The 26,643-nt window shown below is 36.8% G+C and overlaps 1 protein-coding gene across 1 annotated transcript in view; it reads right to left on the bottom strand.

Annotated features, from left to right (window-relative positions):
- Positions 1-26,643, bottom strand: part of RBMS3 (RNA binding motif single stranded interacting protein 3) — a 233,661-nt gene that overhangs the window by 25,341 nt on the left and 181,677 nt on the right. Inside the window, exons 5-6 of the mRNA XM_053467792.1 lie at positions 25,641-25,798; positions 18,884-18,963 (exon numbers count right to left, since the gene is read on the bottom strand). Coding sequence (XP_053323767.1) covers positions 18,884-18,963; positions 25,641-25,798 — 238 coding nt within the window. The remainder of the gene's footprint in view (positions 1-18,883; positions 18,964-25,640; positions 25,799-26,643) is intronic.

Here is a 26,643-nt window from a genome sequence, read left to right as displayed (position 1 = left end):
AGTAAACCTTACTCTTAAGTATATCTCATAAGGATAATGTAATATATTTTTGGGAAAGAATAAGCAAAGCAATAATTCTGGTACTTTTTTTGCTCTGTTTGGACTAATCATTTTAAATACAGGGAATTTAGAGCGAATAAGGCATAACTAATAATTTACTTAAGGACCCTACACCATTAGACTAGCCAACTCTTGCATCCTCAGTGATCCCTTAAGAGACTTTTCTAAGAATCCCACATTTAATCTCAGTAACCGATATTAAGCAATGTGAAAGTTAAAAGTAGCCAATATGAATTTTCTCTTAATACATTTTATGGAATTGATGTCCTTGCCAGTGAATCTGAAATACTTGTATCGTTTATAAAACATGGTCAGTATACAGTATCTCATGAGGCTAACACTCTTTATTACAACCTGAATCTTTTCCTTGTCTATACTCATTCATGAGTTTAAAAATATGTCATGAAAGTGCAAAGTTCTCTCTTGAAATAGCGAAATAGACCAAAGTGCATTTTTATAAAATATCTAGTTAAAAAAAAAGAAAAGGAGAGAAAAAGCTATCTTTACAGATTAAATGTACATTGCACAGAAATAATTTAATAAAGCATATTCTCTGCAGTTTCATTGTTCTTCATTTTTGAAATGGTATTCATGAAGAAACAGGTAGGTGCGCCAGACTCCTTGGTGTCTAGTGGGGTGGCCGGTGAGTGTCTGTGCGATGCGCATAGACAACCTCTGCTGCTGGCCAGCACTTTCGCTGGAGCTTCTATGGCTGACCACCGGAAGGTCATGTGATGCTGGTGCTCCATCATCGAAGCCCCGTCGAAAGTGTCCAGTAGCAGGGGAGGTTGTCTGCGCACATCGCACAGATGCCCACCAGCTGGCAGAGAGGATGATCCAGGTTCCCTGCAACGCTGCGGCGGATCCTCCTCTCTGGCAGCCGGTGAATGTTGCGCAATGCGCGCAGACAACCTCCGCTGATGTTGGCCTGTACTTCTGCCAGGGCTTCTATGGTGCAGCACTGGAAGATCATGTCATGCTGGTGCTCCATCGTAGAAGCCCTGGCGGAAGTGGAGGGCAGTAGCGGCTGTCAGAGAAGAAGGATCCCCCCACAGCGCTGCGGGAGATCTGGATTTTAGTGTTATAATCCGACCTCTATTTGAATGTGTGTATGTATTTATGTGTAAGTGTATGGTGTTAGATTGTGTGTGCATGTGTGTTTAAGTGTATAGTATATGAATGTATGCATGTATGTTTATATGTGTAAGTGCATAGTGTTAGAGTGGCTATGTGTATGTATGTGTATCCGGAGTTGGATGGGCTGTGTGTGTATGTATGCTTAAATGTCTGATATTAGAATGGCTCTGTGTGTATAAGTAATTGTATGTGCATGCTGTAAGAGTTTATGTATACATGTATGTATGTATGTATGTATGTGTTACATACCCCTGCACCTGACCATCATCATCCCACAACATCCTAATTCATTCCAATACCCATGCCTTACCATGCCCCCCTTCATATTCATAAAATGAACAATAAGTTTCATTAATTTATCAATTTAACACTGGGACATAACTAGAAACCACAGGGCCCAGTACAAAAAAATGCCCTAAGGCAAATTCACAAGCAACATGTCCCACAGTGCCACCTGTCCCCCCCTAACAGATTTGTCTGTGCCATATTTGCACCCAAACAGCTTGGGTTTGTTTAAAAACAGCTTCAAAACTGATCCCAGGGGAGGCAGTGGGAAATCTCCTGATAGGCCAGTTCGGCCCAGTTCAGCCTCTAAATACGCAGACAGTAATGTGTAGTTGGTCTCCTCTGTGCAGCTATAACAGCTTCCACTCTTCTTGGAAGGCTTTCCAAAAGATTTTGGAGTGTTTCTGTGGGAATTTTTGGCCATTCATCCAGTAGAGTATTTGTGAGGTCAGGCACTGATGTTGGACAAAAAGGCCTGGCTCGCAATCTCTGTTCCAGTTCATCCCAAAAGTGTTTGATGGGTTGAGGTCAGGACAAGTTCTTCCACACCAACCACGACTTTCCCAAACTGTTCCCCCAAAATTGAATGTATTGCATTGTCCAAAATGTCTTGGTATGCCACCTGTGGCCTTGGGTAGCCCCTGCAATCAATTTGGATGTTTAAAGGGGATCATCTGCCTCAGTAAACCCCTGGGGTGTGCAGGACCCTCCTCATTTAGGTGCTCCAGGCAGCTGCCTGGTACTTAGACCAGCCCTCTTCATATTAACACAAAATATGAAAATCAAAAGTATTATGTCATGAAAAATGTATGTAATATTACTTTTAAAGCATGAACATGCGTCGCAAAGAAGCTGAGACAGAAATACTCTTTCATCCCATTGTAAAAATGAATTTACTGTCTATAAGATTCTTGTAAAAATTATATCATGAAAGCATATTGCACTAATAGTATTTTGATGTCATCGTAAAGCACTGAAAGCATTTCATTTAACAGTGTGTTTCCCATCTGTGCTATTAGCACAATACTTAGCTTATATTTTCATTACGAGTTCTAAGCCTGGCAGTTCTTATAGTCAGCCGCATAGCGCTTTACTTTCCTAGATGGCAAAACAGGATAGCACCATAAAATGCAGCCTAATTAGACCCAACAAAGTAAATCAGGACTCTTATTTATGGCTGCTATTTTCTAGAAAGGGAGAAATATTATTTAACACTGTACACGTTGTAATAATGTAATAATGCACATTTTGGGTGTTTTAATTTTTTTGTTTTGAGAATCTAATGTAATACCTTAGACATATTGAATGATATTTACATTTAATTAATTATATTAGTACTTTTGACCATCTGCAGGTATGGAATAATAGTAATCATAATTATAGTGATCAGAACATAGCATTTTAATTCCTAAAACAGATACTGTTTATAAATGTTTGCTACTGATGCAATACTAAAGTGGGCTTAAAACGTTAAACATGATGGTAGATAATTACAGTTAATTCAAGTCTTAAATGGGTTCTAATGGACTACATTTATTGAATGATTTCAAATGTCACAAGCATAAGTGTCATTAAGCAGGATATAATGACCAGCAATTACACTATATTAATGTCCTCTATTCAGATCTTGACAAGCTTTTAACCCACTCCAATGTTTAGAAAGAACAAACTGTGTCTCTTGTCAACATTACTTAAAAGAATTACCATACTGTCTGTGTCTGAACTTTGAACCGTTGAGATGTGTTGTGAAGTGCGGGTCAGTTAGGACCACTGTGAAATGATCAAGTTAGGTTTGGTTTGATCTCATGCTCTTACATTCCAATAAACCCTTATCATAGTTTGAGTTAAATAATTTGGGGTTTATTCACAATATTGGAAATTTGCAAGTACGTTGTAAAGAGTTGAAACTTTTCATCTCATGGACTGCTATTAATTACAAGAGGCCAATCCTGCTTTTCTTTTTTCTTTTGCTGGAAGAGGGGCAAGGGTTATCCCTTATACAGCTCAAAGTTAAGTCATCCCACTGAGTAATCTGAGCGTTATTCAGGGCCAACTCATCCCTTCCTTCAGAAGATGCTAAGTAGCATTGCTATGATGCGTAGTGAAATTGGTGAAATAAAGTTTCTCATCACAAGTCACATGTAAGGTGCTGTTTAGAAGGATACATTGCTTAATTAAGTGAGTTTCTAAATTTCAAATCCTGATTAATATAGGACAGTGTGTGACTTTGAAGACCACTAAATCAAAATACAAATCTCAAATATTTCTTTATTATAATATTGTTTCTGGAAATGCCGTCTTCTCAGTATCTATCCTTAATCAATGTCGTGGTCAATGGTCCATCACATTGATGTTTCTCACAATAGGGAAGAATAAGAAAAGTGCAAAATTTTATGAAATGTAGAGGACAGGATTAGTCTAATGATGCAGTAAAGTCTTGCTGGCTACAGCCAGGACCATATGGGTCAGTATGGTAAGTGTGTTGAGAGTTATTTAGTTGAGCCTACCTAAGCTTTGGAAGAGATATTATGGGATGTATTAAATGTTCTAGAACCAAATTTAAAGAGTATCAGAATAAGATTCAAACCAACCACAACCCTCTGTTCATTATTATCACTCATGAAAACTATTCACAGTGACACAAGTCCCTTACCCCTAATGTCTTATTATCAGATGTTTTTTCTCATCTCTGTATTTTATTATTAACTTCCCCAGCCCAAGTAATTTCCCATCAGAAATGTCTATGACCATGTGAGTCCAAATATATGTCATACCCATATATTTGTTAAAAAAAAAAATGAATCTGTATATATATCTGATATTAGTTGTAGACGCAGAGCTCTGGGTAGAATCTCCTCTTAAGTTCTAAGGTATACCCCTTAGCAAAAAAAAACTTCTAGTATCTAGTTCACATTTGAAAGTGATGGTTAAAAAAAGAAATTTACACTAAGGCAAACACATAATGTATAAGTTATCTGGGGTATTAAAACATTTAAATCATGTGGAAGAAGTACATGAGGTAAGAAATTTAATTTATGGGGAAAATTTTAAAAATGAATCATTCTATGGAGAAAATTTACCGCATGCCTTAAAAAGCTGCACCTGTGCAGAGTTACAAAATGCCATAATATCCAGCTTGATTTATTATCTTTTTATTCAAGATGCAGTTTACCTATTGTTTAAAATCTCAAATTACGTAAATATTGCTCAAGATTGGATTCACTTTGTGCTCACACCATATGCTTGCTCATGTGGGATTGCATGGGAACTAACTAATGTCCCATGAAGAAGTCCTATTATAGGCATGGCTAAGTTACTAATTTACAGCATTTCCCATAGATCTTAACTGTTCATATATTTGTCTTCCTTGACTGTAATAATGCATGATATATACTTTTTGTTCTCCAATTTAATTTACTATGCCAAGAGAAAATGAAATACAGAACGCTCGCTATACACAACGTTTTTTTTTTTAATCCGAGCTTCTCATCCACTATAAATATAAAATACACCACTGAGATTACAGACTTGGTTGAAGATAATATAAAAGTCAAAATTAAAGCTTTTCAGTGTTTTCTTTAGGAGAAAAACAGCTGGTTATTGCCATTCCTTTGCTTCAAAGGATTTCAGATGAAAGTCCTCTTTTTTTCTCTTTCCCTTTTGACTTCTACATTCCGTAATGACATAAAAACTCTTCATACAATACGACAGCTGATCTTTTTTGCTACTCACCACTTTAATCGAAATGTTAACATGCAGCCTCTCAATAGGAGTACAAAGCTGCTATTGTGAAGCAGCATGGGATATTTTTCTGTGGCTCAAGGTGCAAAACTGGGATTGTGGCTGGCAGGTGGATAGTAGCATTGAATTACAGCATATGTAAAGAATGTATAACAAACCCCAAAAAGATCAAGTGAATCCCACTAAACAAATTGTTTGGGTAAGTTCACAAATCCATCTAAATGTCAAGAGCTTTTATCACTTGTCTATGAAAGTAGGCGAGTGATGCCCACAAGGTACCAGAAGTCCAGAATACTGGAAGGCTGAGGCCAGAGGTTGGGTTCAAGAATGGCTCCAGGCAACGCCAGTACATCTGGCTATACCTGATCATAGTAAGCTGTCTAAACCCTCAAACAACTTCTATAAGATGCCATTTTAGCTCCATACAGTATCCATTTATGACAACGCATCACAAACACCAAATCCATGTTCAGAGATCTTTATTTTAATCTATGATATATTACATTTTCTTTGTTGCATTCATTTCTTATAGTTTATTAGTGTTATCACTAGAAATGTTGAAGATATTACAGTTTTGCTGGCTAGTTATGTTAATTTAAAAAAATCCAAAAGGAAAACCAAGAATACGTTCTTATTGGTTTTCCTAAGTTGCTTCTTCTACTTATTTATTGACAGGTAGGACATATCCAAAATATATGAATAAAGATGACACACCATTGTAAAGCTTATGATAAATTACTTTTAAATGTTCTCTTTAAGTCTTAATTCAAGCTTTTTTTTTTAGTAACAGTAAAAATCTTCTCATTTTGGATGATGCATATAGAGTTTATTACTGAACAACAATGATCATGCATGACAGACCACTTCCGTTCACTGGATGGATGATTCTTGGAGGTAACCGGGTAAACTGTGTTTAATACTGGAACGCTGCTAGAAATGCAAAGTAATAGCAAACCAAAACTATCCTATTAATGAACTATTGGGCACTGGAAGAGGTTCAGACTGCAAGGATTTATTTTTGCATTATTAGGAGATTTCAGTAAGGATATGAAATATTAACAACGTCCATTACATAGGTTTCATATAGTCTACACAGCAGGTGGCAATGCCAGCCTAGTGACAAATTACACTCAGTTGTATCCTGTAGACGTTCTTCTTAGACTGAGGTCGTATTGTCTCTCATTTGTTAGGCTGGATGATAGCCTAAAGGGACTCATCTACCATGTGAATAAATAACTTATAGTGTGCAGCTCATATAATGAATACTGTACGTGTTTGTTGTGTTATTTTTCAAGTTCAATGTGAACAATTGGCTAATTGGACAAGCTGATCTTAACCCTTTTTGGGGTAAATTTAACATAAGCTTCAGTAGCTCAGTCATCTTATTAAGTGTTTTTAGTTCTCTGGTACTTTTTAAATTTAAAACAATTTAAGAACAGAATCACAAACATGTTGCATAAAGACAGTATATTGGATTGCAATGTATAGATCAGTTCCAAAAAAGGAAAAAATATCAATATACATAATTTTTTCCACATCTGACCACAGTTACCCATATTGTTCATTCTAATAATTGTCTCTCGGTTTAGCACCTCTGGTGATCGCCAGAACTGTGCAATCATAGTTTCATCCCCTATAACAATATGCATTACCCTTTTTCTGGTGTATTTGCCAATCTGTTTTGAAAGCATATCTAACAGAGCAATCTTTGGGTGTGGCAACACTGGTGTTGGCAGAAAATCATTAAGTAGTTGAAAAACCATTAACCAAAAGGAGCGAAATCATCAAATATTAGACACTGAGTCCGGCGTAGGGCAGCCTCTTCAGCAGACACTTGATGTACCCTAGTAGGAAACAATCTATATAGTACTATGTTGACAAGTATCAACTACACATCCCCTCCCAGCACCAATACACTCAAAAGGAGTTTAATCCTAAAATGCATAAATACGGTAGGTGTGCAGAGGGCATTTTACATTGATAAGAGTATCAAAGGGTTTTCAACAAATCTCCTTCGTACTCCTCTAGTTCCTATCATTCCAGTAAAGTAACTAGGGGTAATAACTTTGTATCCCAAGTAGGGATCTGTAGTCTTTCCTTTTTAAAACTCTGAAGAAATTGATCATTATAAGAATGTGAGAGATCAAAATCCACACCCCACCCTGTAATAACTTTGGTATTTTAACACATACTCTTTAGGCAAAGGAATTGGAATAACTGTAAACAAACTATGTTTATGTATATAGGGATGGACAGATAGAAATATTATCATTATTCATATGTTACATCATTATTACTATTATATTCTTTAATATTTTCACTCCACCAGTGTGCTTTGCTTTGCAAATGACTGCTGTAAAAGGATGATTAAACCGATAATGGATGAAGTGTTTAACACTTTCTCTCGGCTCCTGCTGCACTTGTCTCTTTTTGGCTTTTCCTTTTTTACTGATTTTGGTGTCAGACAGTTTTAAGCTAATAGGGCACATTCATTTACTGATATCTTTTTCCTGGTTTATCAGGGTTGAAATTTCTACCCAATTACAGAAGGCTTTACTATTTATTTACCTCCACATATGTCTAGATTTTTATGAGGACTGTAATTAGAAACATTTGGTTGACACCACTATATAATATTGGGCAGACTGCTAATCTCTTCTAATATGTCCAGAAGGGTTTATTCACTAGAGAAGGAGTTTGCTTCAAGTATAGCTTGGAATTGGCCTGTATGAATCAATGTGAGTCCTTGGAAGTCAACTCACTAACTGACCTATACGTTACGCAGGGTAGCCCAGCCATTCTTGTAGATACATTTGTATAGTGAATGCAAAATTACAACCTGCAAACTCTCTTGCCAACTCCTCTTTTTTAAATACAATATGTGTGTGTGATTGTAAAATATCATTGTATTCTATGCAAAACTGGTACATAATTAGCGATGGATTTTAAACCTAAAGAAATAAGTACACAACGATTAAAAATAGGCTAAATGGGACAATTGATTAATTTCTGCTGTTAAGCTCTATTTATCTATGTACATTATAATGCACTCCATTCTATTTCATTTCTTTCTTTTTTTGTGAGCCACACTTGATTACAGTATACAAATTCACTTTAATATGCGGGGGAGATAAATCTTGGTGGCACGAATAAATTATTTTACTGTGATATTTTTTCTCTGCTATAATGAAAAACCCTTAATCGTTCTAAATGTGGAGCGTGTATAGCAGAATATATGGTATGATATATTCTTATGTTTTTGCTTAATATGCAGTTCTTTGTCAAATCCTTAAACATTTTTTTTTAAAATACCTTTGCTGATGAATAAAAAAAATAAAGCTACTAATGCTGGCACCAAAATAAATAAATAAATACAATTTCACAAAAATAAACCATTAAGAATCTGCATGCTAACTATGTGTTGAAAACAGTAGAGGTAGTAAGAACCTTAAGAAATTCTTGGTAACCTTTCAAAGAGTAAGTAGTCACATAAAGTTTCAACAACCTTGGAGATGACTTTTTAAGATGTCAAGTAAATGGGGCACAATGAGCTTGCAATCAATAGTAAAATTTGTTACATTAAACTCCGCAGGCTAGTTTCCCTACTAGAAAACTAAAACCGCTGAACTATATATATGTATCTATCTATCTACATATTTTGTAGACAGCAACAAATAACAAATGAACCAATAAATCTTCCAGGGCAGTATTTTAATCACAAATAAGAAAGAGAAGCCTATCGCGGAAATCCCAGGTCTATCTACATGTGTGTAAAAATAGCTTGGAGACAAACCAATACTCACATAAGAATAATATAATAATATTACAGGCATACCCCACCTTAATGTACACAATGAGTCCAGAGCATGTATGTAAAAGGAAAATGTACTTAAAGTGAAACACTACTTTTTCACTTATCAATGCATGTCCTGCACTGCAATCATCAAGTCATTTCCACCACAAAACACGAAAAGCTCTAAAGACGCTCGAAAGACAAATTTTGTGTTTTCATTTGCATGACTAGAATGAGGGAGGTTGAAAAGATAAGATTAAGATACAGCAATGTAGCAATATGTTTTTTTTGCCATGTAAGATGACAACATGATTAAAAGTATATCACAATGTATTTGGTTGGTATTTTAGAGAAATCACAAATTAATATTAATATTATACTATTTCTTTATAGTATAAAATTGTATTAATGGAGCTACATGATTAACTAACTTTAACACACAAAAGTTGCTGGTATGTGCTGTTAAATCAACACTCCATCAATGCATATGGTTGCTTTAAAATTTCAAGAAAATACACCCTCTTTGAATTATATGGTTTTATATATCAGGACATAACGATCCTCTGTTCCTTAGCAGTTCTAAAAATTAGGTAAATACAACCTCAGGCGAGCACCAACACATGACATATTACACTGTATCATGATTTATTCAACAAAAATAAAGCCAAAATGGAGAAGCCATGTGTGAAAAACAATGGCCCGCTCAAAGTCTAGACCTCAACCCTATTGAAATGCTGTGGCAAGACCTTAAGATAACTGTGCATAAACAAATGCCTGGAAACCTCAATGAACTAAAGCAATGTTGTAAAGAAGAGTGGGCCAAAATTCCTCCACAACGATGTGAGTGACTGATAAAATCATAGAGAAAATGATAACTTTGTGTTATTGCTCCCAACGGTGTTTCAACAAGCTTTTGAATCATAAGGTGTTTGTAGTTTTTCCCACATGGCTTCTCCATTTTGGCTTAATTTTTGTTGAATAAATCCTGACATGGTTAGACAGAGAGAGACTTATTTGTCAAACATTTATTCCTGCAACTAACTATTTCACAGTAAAGACAGAATGGGTTAACCATCCCCTCATTTCAGTTTTTGCAAATATAATAAGGAATGACATGAGCAACTGTAAAATATTAAGCAGTTCCAGTTTCTCAGGAAACCACCGTCTTTCCCATATTCTAAACGTTTAAAGAGTAGGTCAGATTCCTTGGCAAAGTTCCATTGTTTGCTAAGAAAAGTTAAAATTTAGCAATTAATATTCTGTTGTCTGATAAGACTGGAGATTTAATTGTTTGCAGCTCAGGAAACAGAAATGTTGATCTATAAAATGCACAGAGATGCAGTCACTATTTTGATTTCTTATTATTTCAACAGATCTTTTTCTGGTGCTAAGCTCAGGAAATGCAGAGTTCAAATTACTATATAACAATCTAGGTCATTTCCAACCTGTAAATTTATAAAGAGATCTGGCTGTGGACCAAAGATGCAAGCTTTCTGTCTTAAAGTCATAGCTAACCAAAGTGAATATGTTTTGGCATACCCTTAAAATATACCGGTGTTCTTCAAACTTTTTTTTGTGTGACCTAGTATCATAATATTACATACACCCACAACCCTATTGGTGACCTTAAAGAGGAAGGAGCTGATAACCTTTGGCACATGGGCAAGCCCAGCCAAGTGACTCATTAAAAGATGGTACTTACAACACAATGAATCAGAGAAATCTGATCCTTGCTTGAACTGCATTCTTGCAAACATTTTTGTAACAACAGGTATAGTGTTAAATGTCTCAGTACACAGCAAATATCGTCATATACCGGCGCTCAGCAGTGAAGCCTTATGTACTGTGGCGGAGCAGTCCACAGCCTGACTTCAGCAAGGTAAGTGAATTAAAAAAGTGGGGAAGCGGGTAGATTGAGAAAGGGAAGTGTGTAAGGGCAAGACCTCTTAGGGCAACCTGATTGCTGGGGCAAGTCCTCCAAGCGCTACTTGGGTGCTGGGGAAAGTCCTCTGAGGGCAACCTGGTTGCTGAGGCAAATCCTCTGAGCGTAACCTGGTTGCTGGGGAAAGTCCTCTGAGTGCAACTTGGGTGCTGGGGCAAATCCTCTGAGCGTAACCTGGTTGCTGGGGCAAGTCCTCTGAGCATAACCTGGGTGCTGGGGCAAGTCCTCTGAGGGCAACCTGGTTGCTGGGGCAAGTCCTCCAAGCGCAACTTGGGTGCTGGGGCAAATCCTCTGATCGTAACCTGGTTGCTGGGGCAAGTCCTCTGAGCATAACCTGGGTGCTGGGGCAAGTCCTCTGAGGGCAACCTGGTTGCTGGGGCAAGTCCTCCAAGCACAACTTAGGTGCTGGGGCAAGTCCTCTGAGGGCAACCTGGTTGCTGGGGCAAGTCCTCTGAGTGCAACTTGGGTGCTGGGGCAAGTCCTCTGAGGGCAACCTGGTTGCTGGGGCAAGTCCTCTGAGTGCAACTTGGGTGCTGGGGCAAGTCCTCTGAGTGCAACTTGGGTGCTGGGGCAAGTCCTCTGAGCATAACCTGGGTGCTGGGGCAAGTCCTATAACAACAACCTGGGTTCAGGTGCAAGTCCTCTGAGCGCAACCTGGGTGCTGGGCAAGTCATCTGAGTGCAGTCTGGGTGGTGGGTCAAGTCCTGTGTATGCAACCTGGGTGCTGGGCAAGTGGTTTGGATGCAACTTGGGTGCTGAGCAAGTACTGTAGAAGCAATCTGAGTGCTGCAGAAAGTCCTATGAGTCAGATTTGGGTGCTGAGCATATCCGGTGGATGCAATCTGGGTGCTGGGAAAAGTCCCATGTGTGCAATATGGGTGTTGGGGCAAGTCCTATATGTGCAATCTGCGTATTAAGGCAAGTCCCATGTGTGCAATCTAGGGTAAGGCCTGGCCTTTGGAGTGTGCGATCTATGACATATGCCTGCTATGTGGGTCAATGAATAATGTGCATTTTTCACTTGATCACACTTTGGTAGGTTTCTGTTTGTTTTTGTATTCTAACTTTGTTAACACCATACAAATGTAATTTTTTTGATCTGTTATGAATCAATGTTCATATTCTTAATTGTGCATCCTGATAGGCAAACCTTTCATAGTTTTGTCTAGCTGTTCCTTTTATATATTTAAACTGGCCCCTAATATGGACACATGTTTACATACAGTTACGTGATTTAAAAACTAGGAAAGCTTGCACCAATGACCTACTACATATAATTAAAAAGTAATATTAATATATAGATATAGATATATAGTCTGTGTCCATCCTGATATAATGTTAAGAGATACACTGTACCACCCTCAGTGTCTGGATCGCTATATAATGGTAGGGGATATACTATTGTGTTTGTGGTGATGGAAGTTGTGGCACACCACTGTCAGGCTCAGTATATATATATATATATATATATATATATATATATATATATATATATATATATGTTATACTGTACCACCGTCAGTCTCAGTGTATATATATTGATTGGAATTATGCTGTACCACCCTCAGTGTCATAATGTGAATAGATCACTGGGTTTGGGGAAATGTACTTTACTATTGTTTTTTTAAATTCTTTGCAGTTCTAATATCATGAATTTCCTTGCTATTTATCTACCTTCCTCAAAATAACCTCGGTAAAGATATAGCTTTGCCCCTCTTGCTCAGCGGCTTCTTTAAGTAAGAGCCCCGGATGTCAATGACACATTTAGTATAATGCTGTTTGGAGGGCAAATGTATCACTGACGACCTGTTTGAGCCCAAAATGGCCCTGACAAGCTGTTTGGGGGCAAAGCTGGCACTGTGGGAAGTGAGTGGCATGTTACATATTGTTCTCAGGGGGTCCCAAAGAGGTGGAGTAGAAAATGGGTGTGATTGGAGGGGGTTATGTTTGTTAAGGGGAGGAGTTAACAATATTGTCACACCCACCTGGGGGTGCCAAAAAATGTTTGCACCCAGGTGTCAGTGAACCTAGGCTCGGCCCTGTGAAAGAACTAGTGATAGGCATCTTTTGACCCAGCACTGGGTCATGACCCATACCTTTCTAGAATTGTAGATTTTTATTTAGTCACCATGAAATTGACAGGTTCTGAAGAACTGATTTAAAGTGTCCATGTCTCTCTGGGGTCTATTCACTAAAAAAGTTAAGTTGACAGCTAAGAATTTATTAATACGTGAAATAATAATCCATTTTGATCCACTAAAATAACACAGACTAGGCTTCTTGTTAACATGTATATTTTTAACAAATATCACTCAAATCAACAGATTTAGAAAATATATTTAGATAGGGTTTTCACTTTGTCTAGTTCCAGGATATTCTCGTAAATGAGATATTGCAACTTTGATGATGATGTTGTGTAAATATGTTAAAAATAAATAATTCACATTTTGTAAGTATCAGATTTGCAGCAGATGCAGAACACTCGGGGTGTTATGTTCAGCTTCACTTCATATGCTTGTTTTGCTGTTTTGAAAAATGTATGTTATAAAATATTAAAAAGGAAACAGGAATGTTGTCAATTATGGCTTATGGTAATGATTAAAATACCTTATTTCAAAGGGAGTTTTTTTTAATTTATTTATGCAGTTTGTGGATTTAGAGGGTAATTGTAAAGTAGTTTTCAAAAATAATGCAGCTATTGATAGAACCCAGAGTTCCATAATAAAAATAATTCATCTATATGTTTTTTTTAACTATATGTACAGTGTCTAGTGATATACTCCTAGTATATTCTTAAATAATTCCATTAAGTCAATCTTTATTTTTTTATTTAAATGCATCTAGAAACTCCTCTCAGTTGACATCAGCATCTTAGCTTGTCTAAGGAGGCATGAAGAAGGGTGAATTACTCATTGGTGTTCTTTTCCCCTTAATTTAATTACATAAATAACTGATAGTGAATAGAAAATTACACCAATACTGGTATGAATCTTAGACAGCGACACTGCTATGGAGCTGCTGCTACTACTACCTCCACCATTGATTTTATTTTGACCTCGGCTCCCCTTGACAAGAATGGGGGTTTTACTGAGCATGCACAAGAATCATACTTAGGTTTGCTCCCTTTTTCAACAGAGGCAGCTGGGGGAGGAGTTAAATGATATATATACGTCTTATTTTCTAACTCCAATAATTAAAGAATGCACGCACAAATTGCCATGCAATAAAACGAACCCTACAATGTTTAATAATCTACGTGAATGAATCACATTTTGTTTCAGGTGATATATCTTATCATTCTATTTTTTGCAGACGTTTTGTTGTAAAAACAGGAATTTCTTGGTAATTATACAATTATACTTTACAAAATATGTGAACATATCTCGTAAGTTGAAAGCCTGATTTAATTTTCACACTTCAGTCCTGACAGTTCACTGAATAGAGACTTTACAAAGCGTTGCGCAATCTCTTTAAATGCCAGTTCTTCTTTGTTGAATGACATTTTCTACAAAGCACAAGTACCAGCATTATTTAAATTCATTAGGTGGAATGGTGGATAAAGGTGTACATATTGCTAATTGCCTGACTGTAAATTGGTACCATTATTTAAACAGTTCAGTGGGTGTTTCTCCTAATACATGGTAAAGCACAATGAAAGCGCCCCCTTACGCTAACTACAATATCATGTAGTGAAATAAGTCTGTTTATACAATGTAATTGTGTTTTAACCCTATCTTATGCCTAACCATGTTGTATACTGTCAACCACATGATACCATATAGCTCCTGAGAAATAATGCTAATTACAAGTCTTCAGAGAGTTGCATTTGGCTCAGACACATAGACTTGATAAAGATACAGGTAAGTTACAGTAGACACTTGCTGAACATGCTGTTTTCTTGTGTGATCTCTGCTAAAAATCAGGTATAAGATAGTGTGATGTTACTGGTAAGACAGAAAAATAGGATTTAATAGTACTTCTAGTCTGCTATTTTTTTCTTATGTAAACACTGAAAACTTAATCAGTCCTTGGTCTCATCATAGATTCAGGATAGCCATATGCTGTTTAATATCCATGCTGTATTAGCCTCAATCACCTCTGCTGGAAGGCTGTCCCACCCTCTTAATAAAGTAAATAAAATTACCCTCATCAAATCAATAGATGAGCTTTTGTGGACAACCTTTCCCATGACCCTAAGTCAGAATTTTGATGAGAGCCATCAGCAGGGGCAGGCACCAACAATGCTCATGGTGGACATTCACTGAGGTCCATGGTGGACAATTTAATGATGTTCTATAGACCTTTACAAACCTTGCCACTGACACTGGTGTCCTTGTATGGACACTTTGCCTATCCCTGGGCAAATTCTTATTATTTGGTTTCACATATGCAAGCAAACAAAAAACAAAAAATGTATGCTTTTTTTTTTTAGTTATATATAATGTAATGTGGGGTATGGTTTGACTTAACCTATATAAAGTATAGTTCAACAGTTTAACATGTGCTGAAAAAAGTATTTTTTTTCCTTCAGTAATGGGTGAGCTGTTCATAAGGCTTAAATATAGCAAAAATAGTAAAATTGGCCCGGCACCTGAGGGGGAAAAAAAACATGTTCATGACGCTTGATGGGTTAAAGCAAATAACCCATTATCTGGTGTTTTTCACAAATATAGAACATTCACATTATTTCTAAACAAATACAAGGTCCAAATTAAAGAAAATAATACATGTCATAATGACATGCAATTAGCTGGAAAGAATAACTGTTACCGAGGTTTAAACATTTGGTATATTCTGAGCTTACTAAATATTCACTTTAGATTAGCTGTCAAAACAATTTCCATACTTTTACACGTTCAAAAGATTTGAAGTCTTACATCGGGATGCTTCATCTCCTTCAGTAATAATATAATGAGTGGGAAATTAGCATTGGTTATTGGCATTACATTGGGCTACAAAATGAAAATAAAACCTAAGTAATACTTAAGTAACGTTTCTCACATCTTTGTAATATCTTAAGCAAAAACATAAGATTTTTTTTGCTACTTTTACATTTTTTTTTTATTGAAAAAAAAGGAAACAAAACACAAGCAATTAAGGGTCGGCTTCAAAAGAATGATGATTATAGTGTCACGCAGAGAGAAGACTCTATCAAACTCATCCAGGACTTAATGAGCCATTGTACAATCTATACCCAAGCCTGTCCTTTGTATCAGCGATAGCTATCAGTCACATTGATTGGAAGATTAGTATATGGGATAGGGACATTGTCCCCTGCTCAGTTTACAAATGCTTATGTACTTAACTGTATCTATTAAGAATCTTTCTTTCTAAGCACCTCTGTGACTCTGTGTTGTATTTCTTCTTGGTGTCTTGTGAAACACATGAAACGTCTAAATAAAATCCCCTTTATTTTTAAATTGATTACATAGAACCGTTAATACAATTTAAGGCATGCCCTACTCAGCTAGTCAAAGACAGTTGATCTAGTTAATACATAGGAAGAAGTCAACATTTTGTAAATTGGTATTTCATCGCAACTATACAATTATCTTAATTGAATCAAGTTATGCTTTTTAAAATTAATTATTAGGAATAGACTGAGATGTCATGTGTTATGTCCTGTTGCCTTTACTAAGATATTGTTTGACATATCAACATTCAGTGTTTTCACATATAGATTCAATTAGTTATTTTATATTTTGTACCCCTCGTACATCGACTGCAACACACGCAATCTCTCACACACACTTACACTTAACTGGAACTTGGACAGTGTCTTGGACACTGTATGAATTCACTGGGCATGCTACCACACTCCACTGTGGGGGTCACATATAGCAAAGTTGTATTGACCAAGCTGGTGGGAAATTCCCCTGCCTCCCAGGCCCCTCTCACCTTTCCACAGGTAAGGTTTTGATGGGTCATTGACTAGAGATCATTCTCTTCTCGGCGGAGATTCTTAGACAGTAGTTATATACACAAGCAGTCATAAAGATCTATACCCCAAACAAAATTAAATATTCCCATCCATAGCTTTATGCTTTTAAACCCTATGGTTGATTTGTTATAGATTTGACCACAGAACAGATGGTCACTTTTCAAATTTAGCAAGTAAAGTTAGCTGTTTTTTTGGAAAGGATTCAATTTATAAAAATATGCAAAAGACAGGCAATCATACATTTTATGGTACATACACTTACAAATATTGTCTTCGACAATCTGTTTTAAGAAATAGCTTTAGTAGTCACTTTGTTTTTGCAAGCACAAGATTTGGTTTGAATGGCAGTTACATATTTCCATTGTAGATACTCTATAATAGTAACACAGTGCATGGACATTAGGATTCCTAGAGGCTCCCTGGTTTTTTTTTTTATATATTTTTTTCCAACTCAATTGAACTCAACTGTCACAACTCTCTTAATAAATATTAAGGTAAATGAACATTGGGTTGCGACTTGATTTTTGCAAGTCAAGTTAATGTTAATTTCAGCAACTCTGATTTTTGGGGGAAAATAGATATTTTTAAATAAAAAAAGGTTGATATACGATAGAAGCCTGTTAAACATAAATTATTATGGTGATCTAAGCTGTTCTAATGTTGTTTTGGTGGCAATCCCTAGATCGCCATCTTATTGCCATCTTGATAGAAATAGTAATCAAATTCTAAGAATTTGAGAAACAGCTGTATGGAATATTCCGATATACCTTGGAGGAGAATTATATACATGCTATAACAATGAAATCACGCAAACTCATGATTTAACAAAAATATTCTACATAACACTGGATATTGGCACTTGCGTAAATGATAGTTCTAATCCACAGACGTGTTTGGGAGAGTTTAATTGGGAATAACCAAATAGTCTATGGAAAAAAAACACACTTAAATAGCTAAGCAGGTATAATCTTTAATTGCCACTTTGGAGCCTAATGTTTTTTGTACTCTTGCCATGTTTACTGAAGAATCCAGGTACCAGTTAAGATGCACTCATTTATTTCTAGTTGTTCTTCAGGTGTCTGGCAGTAAGCTGATAACGGTGTACAAAATAAGCTGAAGAAAAAAGTATTGCGTGTGTTATCATCATAAATGTAGGAGTCCATAGTTCCACAATAACAATCACATTTTAAAAATATAGTCATTCTAGAATTAGTTTATTGTGAAAAGTGCTTATTAGAGGGTATCATATTAAGTAAAAGTAATGTTTAAACCACTTCTAGTGAAGTCTTTATCAGGTAAAACAGTACGTGAAAAATAGGTATCAAACAAAATCAGGCCTCTTGGTTAGCCCTTATGAAGAGTGTTTATGCTAGCCATAACAGATAAATATTTTTTAAATATTTTTTCTTTCATTTGTACAGAGCCTTTGTCTTTCACGTAACAGCCATGGTGAAATAATGAAAAAAGAGGAATGTCAGCTTTTATCAGGCAGTCAAGAGGATTAAAAGGCAAGAAGTAAAAGGCTACAGAAAGTGATACATCATACGATTCTGAAATAACCCACATCATACACAGAAGAACAGAACCAGCTCACTTTCCAGCCATTTTTCTTTGACCAAGCAGGTAAATCATAAATGCGTTAGTCTTTTGAGGTTATTAATTGAAAGTGAGTGTTTTTAAGAGAGTTTTTAGTATAACAGAGTTACTATCTTTCTGTGTCCATAGCATTAAATCAAAGTAAGGGGGGTTCTCTAAAAATAAAATTGGTATAAGGTACCTCTGCTTATCAAACTACTGCACATTATTCTATGATGATAGGAATGGTTTCTCTAGAATATTTTTATAATGAACTCTTGATATCTATTTCAACCTAGAACATTAAGAGGTTCGTCCTTAGCATCCTTAGAGAAGCTCCAAGAAAGCCCTGGATAGTTCTTACATAAGCTTCATCTCATTGCATTTAAAATGAATATGTCACACTCACCTGGTACTCCTGGAGGTGTCTTCAAATATTTGCCATTGAAATGCTGAATTACCACTTCACATTTTTCAGTAGACTCCATTCTAAAAGATAAACCAAAAACATTGTTGTGTGTTACTAGTTGAGTAAACATTTACTCAATATTAGCTCTTATACTTCATGAAAATACCCTTAACAATGAATGAGTTGGTCCTCATCTTCATGGATGTCACAACACTACCTGAAACTTAATCTTTCTCAAACTGAACTCATTATCTTCCCTCCTTCCATCTCCACTCAGTCTTGACTACTGCAACACTCGACTCTCTCCTCTCTCCTCTGCAGTCTGTCATAAATGCTGCTGCTGCTAGGATTTTCTTCCTTGAACGCCGCTCCTCTTCTGCTTCCCCACTCTGTGAAATCCCCCACAATTCAAAATCCTGGTACTGACATATAAGGCCATCCATAACACTGTTCCTCCATACATTTCTGCCCTCATAAGCAAATACTCGCTTATCACCTTCCTTTTCCCATCTACAAGATCTCACTCGGGCTGCCCCATATCTCTGGAATCTACTTCCACCAAACCTTCAGCTTTCACCCTTCCTCCCAACATTCAAGAAACATCTCAAAGCCGCACCATCTTAGCTGCTAGAACTTCCTTGTCACTGATACAACCACCTCACTACCTCTCACCCTTTCTCTGTTCCTTATGTTTGTCACCCCATTCCCTCAAGATTGTAAGCTTGCGAGCAGGGCTCTCTCCACCTAATGTGGTTTGTCTTAGTCTGTCAATTCTCGCAAATTGTTGGCGCTATATGAATAAAAAATGATAATAATCCTCAATACTTCAACTTTATATGCTTCAATAATCAGCAACATACCAAACATTTTAGCTAATAAAGAAAAATTTTAATTTTAAACATGGATTAGTAACATGAACAGTAAGCTTCCCAGCTATTAGTCAAGTCACTTTTATTTATAATAGTGCAGTCAGGTAAAGTCACAGCAGTACATCAATATACATACAGAGATGCGTCAAAGAAATTTCAAAGTACAGTACATCCAGATGTTGAGATAAATGCACTAGAAGAGTGAGACATACTGTACTTCCCAGCTATTAGTAACTTTTATCGCTAGCGTGGTACACATCAGATGTCAGGAAGCTCCAAAGTTTTATTTGTGCCTAAGCAAAAATATTTAAGCTAGTTGTTCTCCCTTATATTCTCCTTTTCAAAGAAGGTGGCATTTGAGCAAGCTTGCATTACATTAGTGGATGCCCTTGGATTAAAAGAGTTTGGTGAGGTTGGTAGAGTAACGTATAGGCCAGGCTATACCCTAGCCCACCTTATGGAACTAATGTGTGAGCCAAGAACTTTCATGACGTTGACCCCATTGCCAAAGGGAAGGGAGTACAAACTGATCTTAAACACAACAGCAGCACAGGCAAGAAGTCTATTTATTGTCAAAAACATACACACCATGACTTGTTTATGTTTCCAATACAGACATTTACCTCATGTGTGTGTCCTGATGTCCCAGGAAACCACCTGAATCACCTGGTACTAAAACTACCTTGAAGAGGTAATTTGAACTGGTTCAGACTTGGCTCTAGTTAGTGCTTGATGGCTCAATGATAGCATGGTAGCATTTTACAACCTGAGCATCACTAGTGGCTGTAGATAAAACTATATGAATTCTAATAAGTGATACATGCTTAGATGGTTTCTCTCTACAACTAAACCTGGTCAATGTTCCAAGAGCTATGCATAACAGCTTCTCCAAGTCAATAGCTACTTAACAATTTTCCACCCTTCTCTGTTATTTAAATTTGGAGAGGGAAAAAATGGTAATATTTTCAATTAATAGAGAGTAAAATAATTACATTCAAGACAAAAATTATATTTAGTTGGATTGTACTACATGACATATGCAATGATTAATTAAAAAAATAATTAATTAAAAATGCAATTTTATTTTATAAATCCAATCCCTTTTACATTTTACTTTACAATGGGCTAGGAAACATTTCCTTATGTTAGCCTTATCTTGTTTGTCTGGCAGTTTCACAGCATGATGTAAGTGAACTGCTATTATTTGCCGCTACATTGTAACGCAGTGATTGTACACATAGACAGAATGCTGGAGACAATTACTGTGTTTCCCTAGGCACAATAGAGAACATCTACTTTCTAACAGAAGGATATGTCTTTTGCCTTGCAAACATGAAGCACAGCTGGAAAGGTACTGTAGAAAAGTCATATATTGGCTAGTTGACAGTGATGACCTGACAGCAGAAACACAACTGAATTTTCCATCTTAGATCTTGTTTAGGTCAATGGGTTTCCATTCTGTCCTTTCGACTGCTATGGCATACCGCTGGTACAGTGAACTGTATATGTCTATGCACACAGCAGGCACACAGGGACAGAAGAGGACACCTGGCTGCAAAACACATCGGCCTAGATTCTTCAAAGGCTAAGCTATATTATTTTGTTCTTCAAAAATCAAAAGTCCACTGGCTTAAATGTTCAAGAAAATACTTTAAAATAAGGCCTTAAATATAGCAGAAAGAATGAGGTGAAGGCAGTGGTGTAACACAAAATCCAAGTGTATGACTGTAAGCTGTGTTTAAAGCCCCGTCCCCATATATGTATCCTGTTTTGAACCGAAATGGCTGTGTTTTGGAATATGTTGTGTAACATGTGATGTTAGTGTTCCCTTGTGTACACTTATATTACAGTTGAATGAACTGCTCAAAATATAAGCCAATTATATGTTTACAAACACATAGTTTATGCTCATAGTAAACATTATAGACATCATTAATGGCAGCATTAGGGCTAGCTTCAAAGGACCCACTGCTGCACAAATAGACTTGGAAGTCCCTGGGTCAGCAAATTTTGGCTTAAGTTCACTGGGGCTAAAGCTGCAGGTCTGGAGGGGAGCAGCAGTCTCTTCTGCGGAACAATCAAGGCTCAAATCACCCTATTGGGAAATCATGTTCCTCTGGCACAGCCTCCATAGCGTCCTCCACTTGGTGTCACCTGTGTGTAAGTGGCGACGTGCCTTGATATGGTGTCAAATCCTTGCGATCAAAAGTAAGGAAGGTGGCCATGGAATAGGTACTGCCTAGAGCAGCACCCAACATAACTATGTCACTCCCTTGAAAAATTGAGAATAATCTTATTGTCTCTATTCAGTTGTGTTATGAAGTTATTATTGTTTTTAATGTTGCAGAGATGCTTTAATCTAAAAAAGTGTATTATAAGAGTAATAGTCACAAAAAAGTTTGCCCTGGGGCTGTGTTATGACTAACCCTCAAACAACTCATACTCTCACTCTCTTACACTCTCAGACTCTCACTCTGTCATTTTCATTCACTCTCTCTCCTGCTCTCTGTCTCTCTACCTTTTCTGCCGACCACTTACACTTCAGTGTCTCACAGCTACGCTTCTGTGTCTTGCATCTTTTTGTTCTGCATCTTCTTCGCACGAGGTTATTGTACGGCAAAATGGTGTCACCAGAAGCTCCGCTAATTTGCCACAAGTTCACACATGTTTATTGTGGTGCAGAATGGAGAAGCTTCTGGTTACGTCTTCACTCCATTTCTCCAATCTAGGAGAGGACATCACCAGAAGCTCTGCCATTTTAGCACAAGTTTACATAGGTTATCTTAGAGCCATGGTCCGCAGAAAACTTTCATTAGATATACCATGGAACACAGTGAAGACAGTCATCATCAAGTGGAGACAATATAGCACAACAGAGACATTACCAAGAACTGGACGTCCCTCCAAAATTGTTGAAAAGACGAGAAGAAAACTGATCAGGGAGGCTAACAAGAGGCCTACTGCAACATTGAAGGAACTGCACAAATTTCTGGCAAGTACTGGCTGTGTGCTACATGTGACAACAATCTCCCGTATTCTTCATATGAATGGGCTATGTGGTAGGGTGGCAAGACGGAAGCCTTTTCTTACAAAGAAAAACATCCAAGCCCGGCTGAAGTTTTCAAAAACAAACATCAAGTCCCCCAAAAGCACATGGGAAAATGTGTTATGGTCTGATATAACCAAGCTTGAACTTTTTGGCCATAATTCCAAAAGGTATGTTTGGCACAAAAAAAAACCAAACACTGCACATCACCAAAAGAACACCATACCCACAGTGAAGCATGGTGGTGGCAGCATCATGCTTCGGGGCTGTTTTTCTTCAGCTAGAACCGGGGCCTTAGTCAGGGTGGAGGGAGTTATGAACAGTTCCAAATACCAGGCAATTTTTGCACAAAACCTACAGGTGTCCGTTAGAAAGCTGGAGATGAAGAGGAAGTTCACCTTTCAGCACAACAACAACCCGAAGCACACATCCAAATCCACAAAAGCATGGCTTCCCCGTAAGAAGATTAACGTTTTGGAATGGCCTGAATCCAATTGAACATCTGTGGGGTGATCTGAAGAGGGCTGTGCACAGGGGATGTCCTCGCAATCTGACAGATTTGGATTTGCAAAGAAGAGTGAGCAAATACTGCTACATCAAGATGTGCCATGCTAATAGACTCCTACCCAAAAAGACTGTAATAAAATCAAAAGGTGCTTCAACAAAGTATTAGTTTAAGGGTGTGTCCACTTATGCAACCAGGTTATTGTGAGGTTATTCTGGCATTGTATCCAGTCCATTATGTGCTACTGCCACAACTTAAGTTTAGTTATGTTTAAACACTCCTCTTGTTACATGATATACTCCGTTATGTTCTTCAAATCCTTAAATATAGTATATGATAAACCAACTGCAATATCAATGACTAGGAAAACCACATGCATGGGAAAAAGAATCCTTTAATTTTTGGAATCTGTATCTAAAATATAAGAATTATAATACCCCTAGTAAAGTTAGCTATTAGCTTATTTTCTACAGACACAAAAGCTGAAATTGTTAATTCTGGCTTCACAGAGCCCATACTAAGTGACTGTCTCAAGCTAGCCTTTTGAGACCATTGTCTTTAAAGTCTATACAGAATGAAGGTCTGTTTTTTTGTAGCTGCAGGCGATTGGTGTCAAACCGCGTTATGCTGCATCAAACGGTGGTGACAATTTCATTTTAATACACTGGGCACATTTTAACAAGCAAAGGCAGTCCCAGTAAAGAATACAATATGGAAACTGCCAACAGTAAAAACCTCAATAAGCCTAGTCCTTTGAAGACAATAATATGAAAAAAGCTAAACCACTGAGCCAAGAACATAAAATACATATTTGCTGGAGAAAAAGACCATTAGAAGAAAAGTCCATTTTCAAAAACACATTATTTTAATGCCATGGCCTTGGATCTGTGGCTTGACACTCATTTCACTTGAGTAGCATCAATGACAGTGGAAAGGCTATGCCAGAGGCTTGAACAAGTCCTGTTATGTAGCCTGTCTCAAGTGGAGTACACGTTTACTGGCATAAAAATGAGCAATGCAATGGTAAACATTTTAAATGTAGTCTCTTAAAATGTTTATACCCTTAACTATTTTTGTACCGTCGGTAAATGAAATGTGTCTTCTCGTAGGAAGATAGCTATCTATCTTTGTGATTGAATGAATTGATCCATCTGTTTTTTCAGAATAAAATCAGCTTTTTATTGATGTACACAGGATAAATTTGAATTTGGTATTAGACCATAAAGATTTTGTTTGGAATATCATAAAATACAATTCGCATAAATTTTATACACAGAAGTATACAGGTGTAATTGTAAATTTGCCATATTTTTATAGTATTGCTGATCTAATACATAGGTGTATGACCAAGACAAAGAAAAAGACAGCAGATGGAGCCTTTCAAACAGAAAATTTACATTAAATTTGTTGCACTGTGAAACAATCTGAACGAATGAATGTGTAGTAAAACAATTTAATCCACAGAAAAAATTAAAAATGGATAATTTTGTTTCTACCAAAACGCTATAAGTATTGTAAAAACTGTCATTTTTCTTAGTGATATAATAGTCACAATTCTGATTCACTAATGATAAAAACTGCAGGCATAGTGAATCACAACATCAGAACACAAAAACATCTAATCTACATATAAACAATTTATAGGATTAATAACGACCCGCCGTACCACTCATATTAAGTGGGTGACTACTTTAAGTGTAACACATAACAGTTCAATGGACTAGTGGAAATTTAGAGCCCTGCGTGGTTCTCATATAAAAAGGAAAAGGACAAAAAAGTTCCACGGAAACAAACTAGATGGGTCGAATGGTTCTTATCTGCCAACACACTTCATGTGTTTCACTCTTTAATTAACTTAATCAGTTTTGTTGACAGTGGAAATCATGGGCTAGTTGGGGAGATTCTCACCGGACCGGCCCAGGGAGGTGAAAAATCAATGGCGGTCTACGCTGCTGCGCCAAAGACCTCCATTGTGGCTCAGTTTGGCCTCCTTGCACTGCTAACAAAGTGAGGTGGCTAAGCAGGTAAGGCAGATGGCCATGTCTCACAACCAGTCAACTGTCAAGGTCAACCCCTCTATACCCGAATTTGGACAATTAAAATGTTGGGGCTCTGCAATGAGATGACTGAGCTTTGTGTAGTTTGGAAAACAAGCTATGAACACTGCTTCCAAGACAGTCCAATCTACACTGAGAAATGATGCATTAACTAGCTCCAAGTGCTTAACCTTTAGGATTTAGATAGGATGTACAGACAACATTACATTTAAATAAAATGAGAAGCATTAATAACTAAATGTGAAATATAAATAAATAACAATAAGAAAACATAGCTTACCTAGCAAACCCTACTCCTCTGCTAACTCCATTGGCGTCTCTTAATATTCTAGTCGAAATAACGTGTCCAAAGGGCTTTAACATGTTCTCCAGCTCTTGCTCATCCATGGACACTGGCAGGTTTGAAATGTATAAATTTGTTGGGTCTTGCTCTTGTTGCTGTAAGAAGAGAATAAAAACCTTTTGTTAGAATCAAACCGAGTTAACATTTGTGAACAATCAAATTTCTTTGTTAACAAAAAATATAGCTCCTATGAAGTGTTTCTAAGTTTATTATTCTACCCATTATTTCAAGTTCCTACGAAAATCTATAGTTTCAGAAGAAGCGCGCGTTTTGTTTTTGGTTGCTTTATTGTAAGGTACCTCTATTAAATATCAAAGTGTCTTTGATTACTGTATAGATGTAATTCTAATGGGTTTGCTTATCAGATTGCAACCTGTTAGGTTCTACTGTTCAAAGAATATGGGTTGCTTTGTTCAGTTCTTTAATGATAAGATTCATGATAACATTTATTTTTAATTAAAATAGTATGTACCATAATAGCAGTTGCAAAAAAAAAGCATGCTAGTAAATCAAACATTAAATTCCAGAGCATATTTTTAATATGGTATGATGGATTACATCATTTAAAGGAATCAAGAACAAATTAAGGAGTTTGGAGCCCTGGAGCACTCCTGGAGGACCTAATTTTCTAGAGTTCAACAATGTTTCCACATTTACACAAATAAAACCCAATTAAAGTGAAATAAAACAAAAATGTGTTTAGCTCAGATTCCTCTACATTCCTTCATTGGCACTGGTCTGTAGGTGACAACAGAACAAAGGGATTTAAGAGCAATTATTTCTGAGGATTTGTTTAATTTTATTTGTATTTATAAGGGCAAAATAGTGCTCTCCACGTTTTAAGTAACCCCTTGGGCTGAAAATGAGGATAGGTTAGCTTGGATGGGTCCAAAAAGGTAATTGCCAAGTGGCATGCAGTCATTGTTTAATTAATAAAACT

Source organism: Spea bombifrons, chromosome 5 (genome assembly GCF_027358695.1).
Source record: "Spea bombifrons isolate aSpeBom1 chromosome 5, aSpeBom1.2.pri, whole genome shotgun sequence".
Lineage (NCBI taxonomy): Eukaryota > Metazoa > Chordata > Amphibia > Anura > Pelobatidae > Spea > Spea bombifrons.
This window is presented reverse-complemented; position numbering and strand designations above follow the sequence as displayed.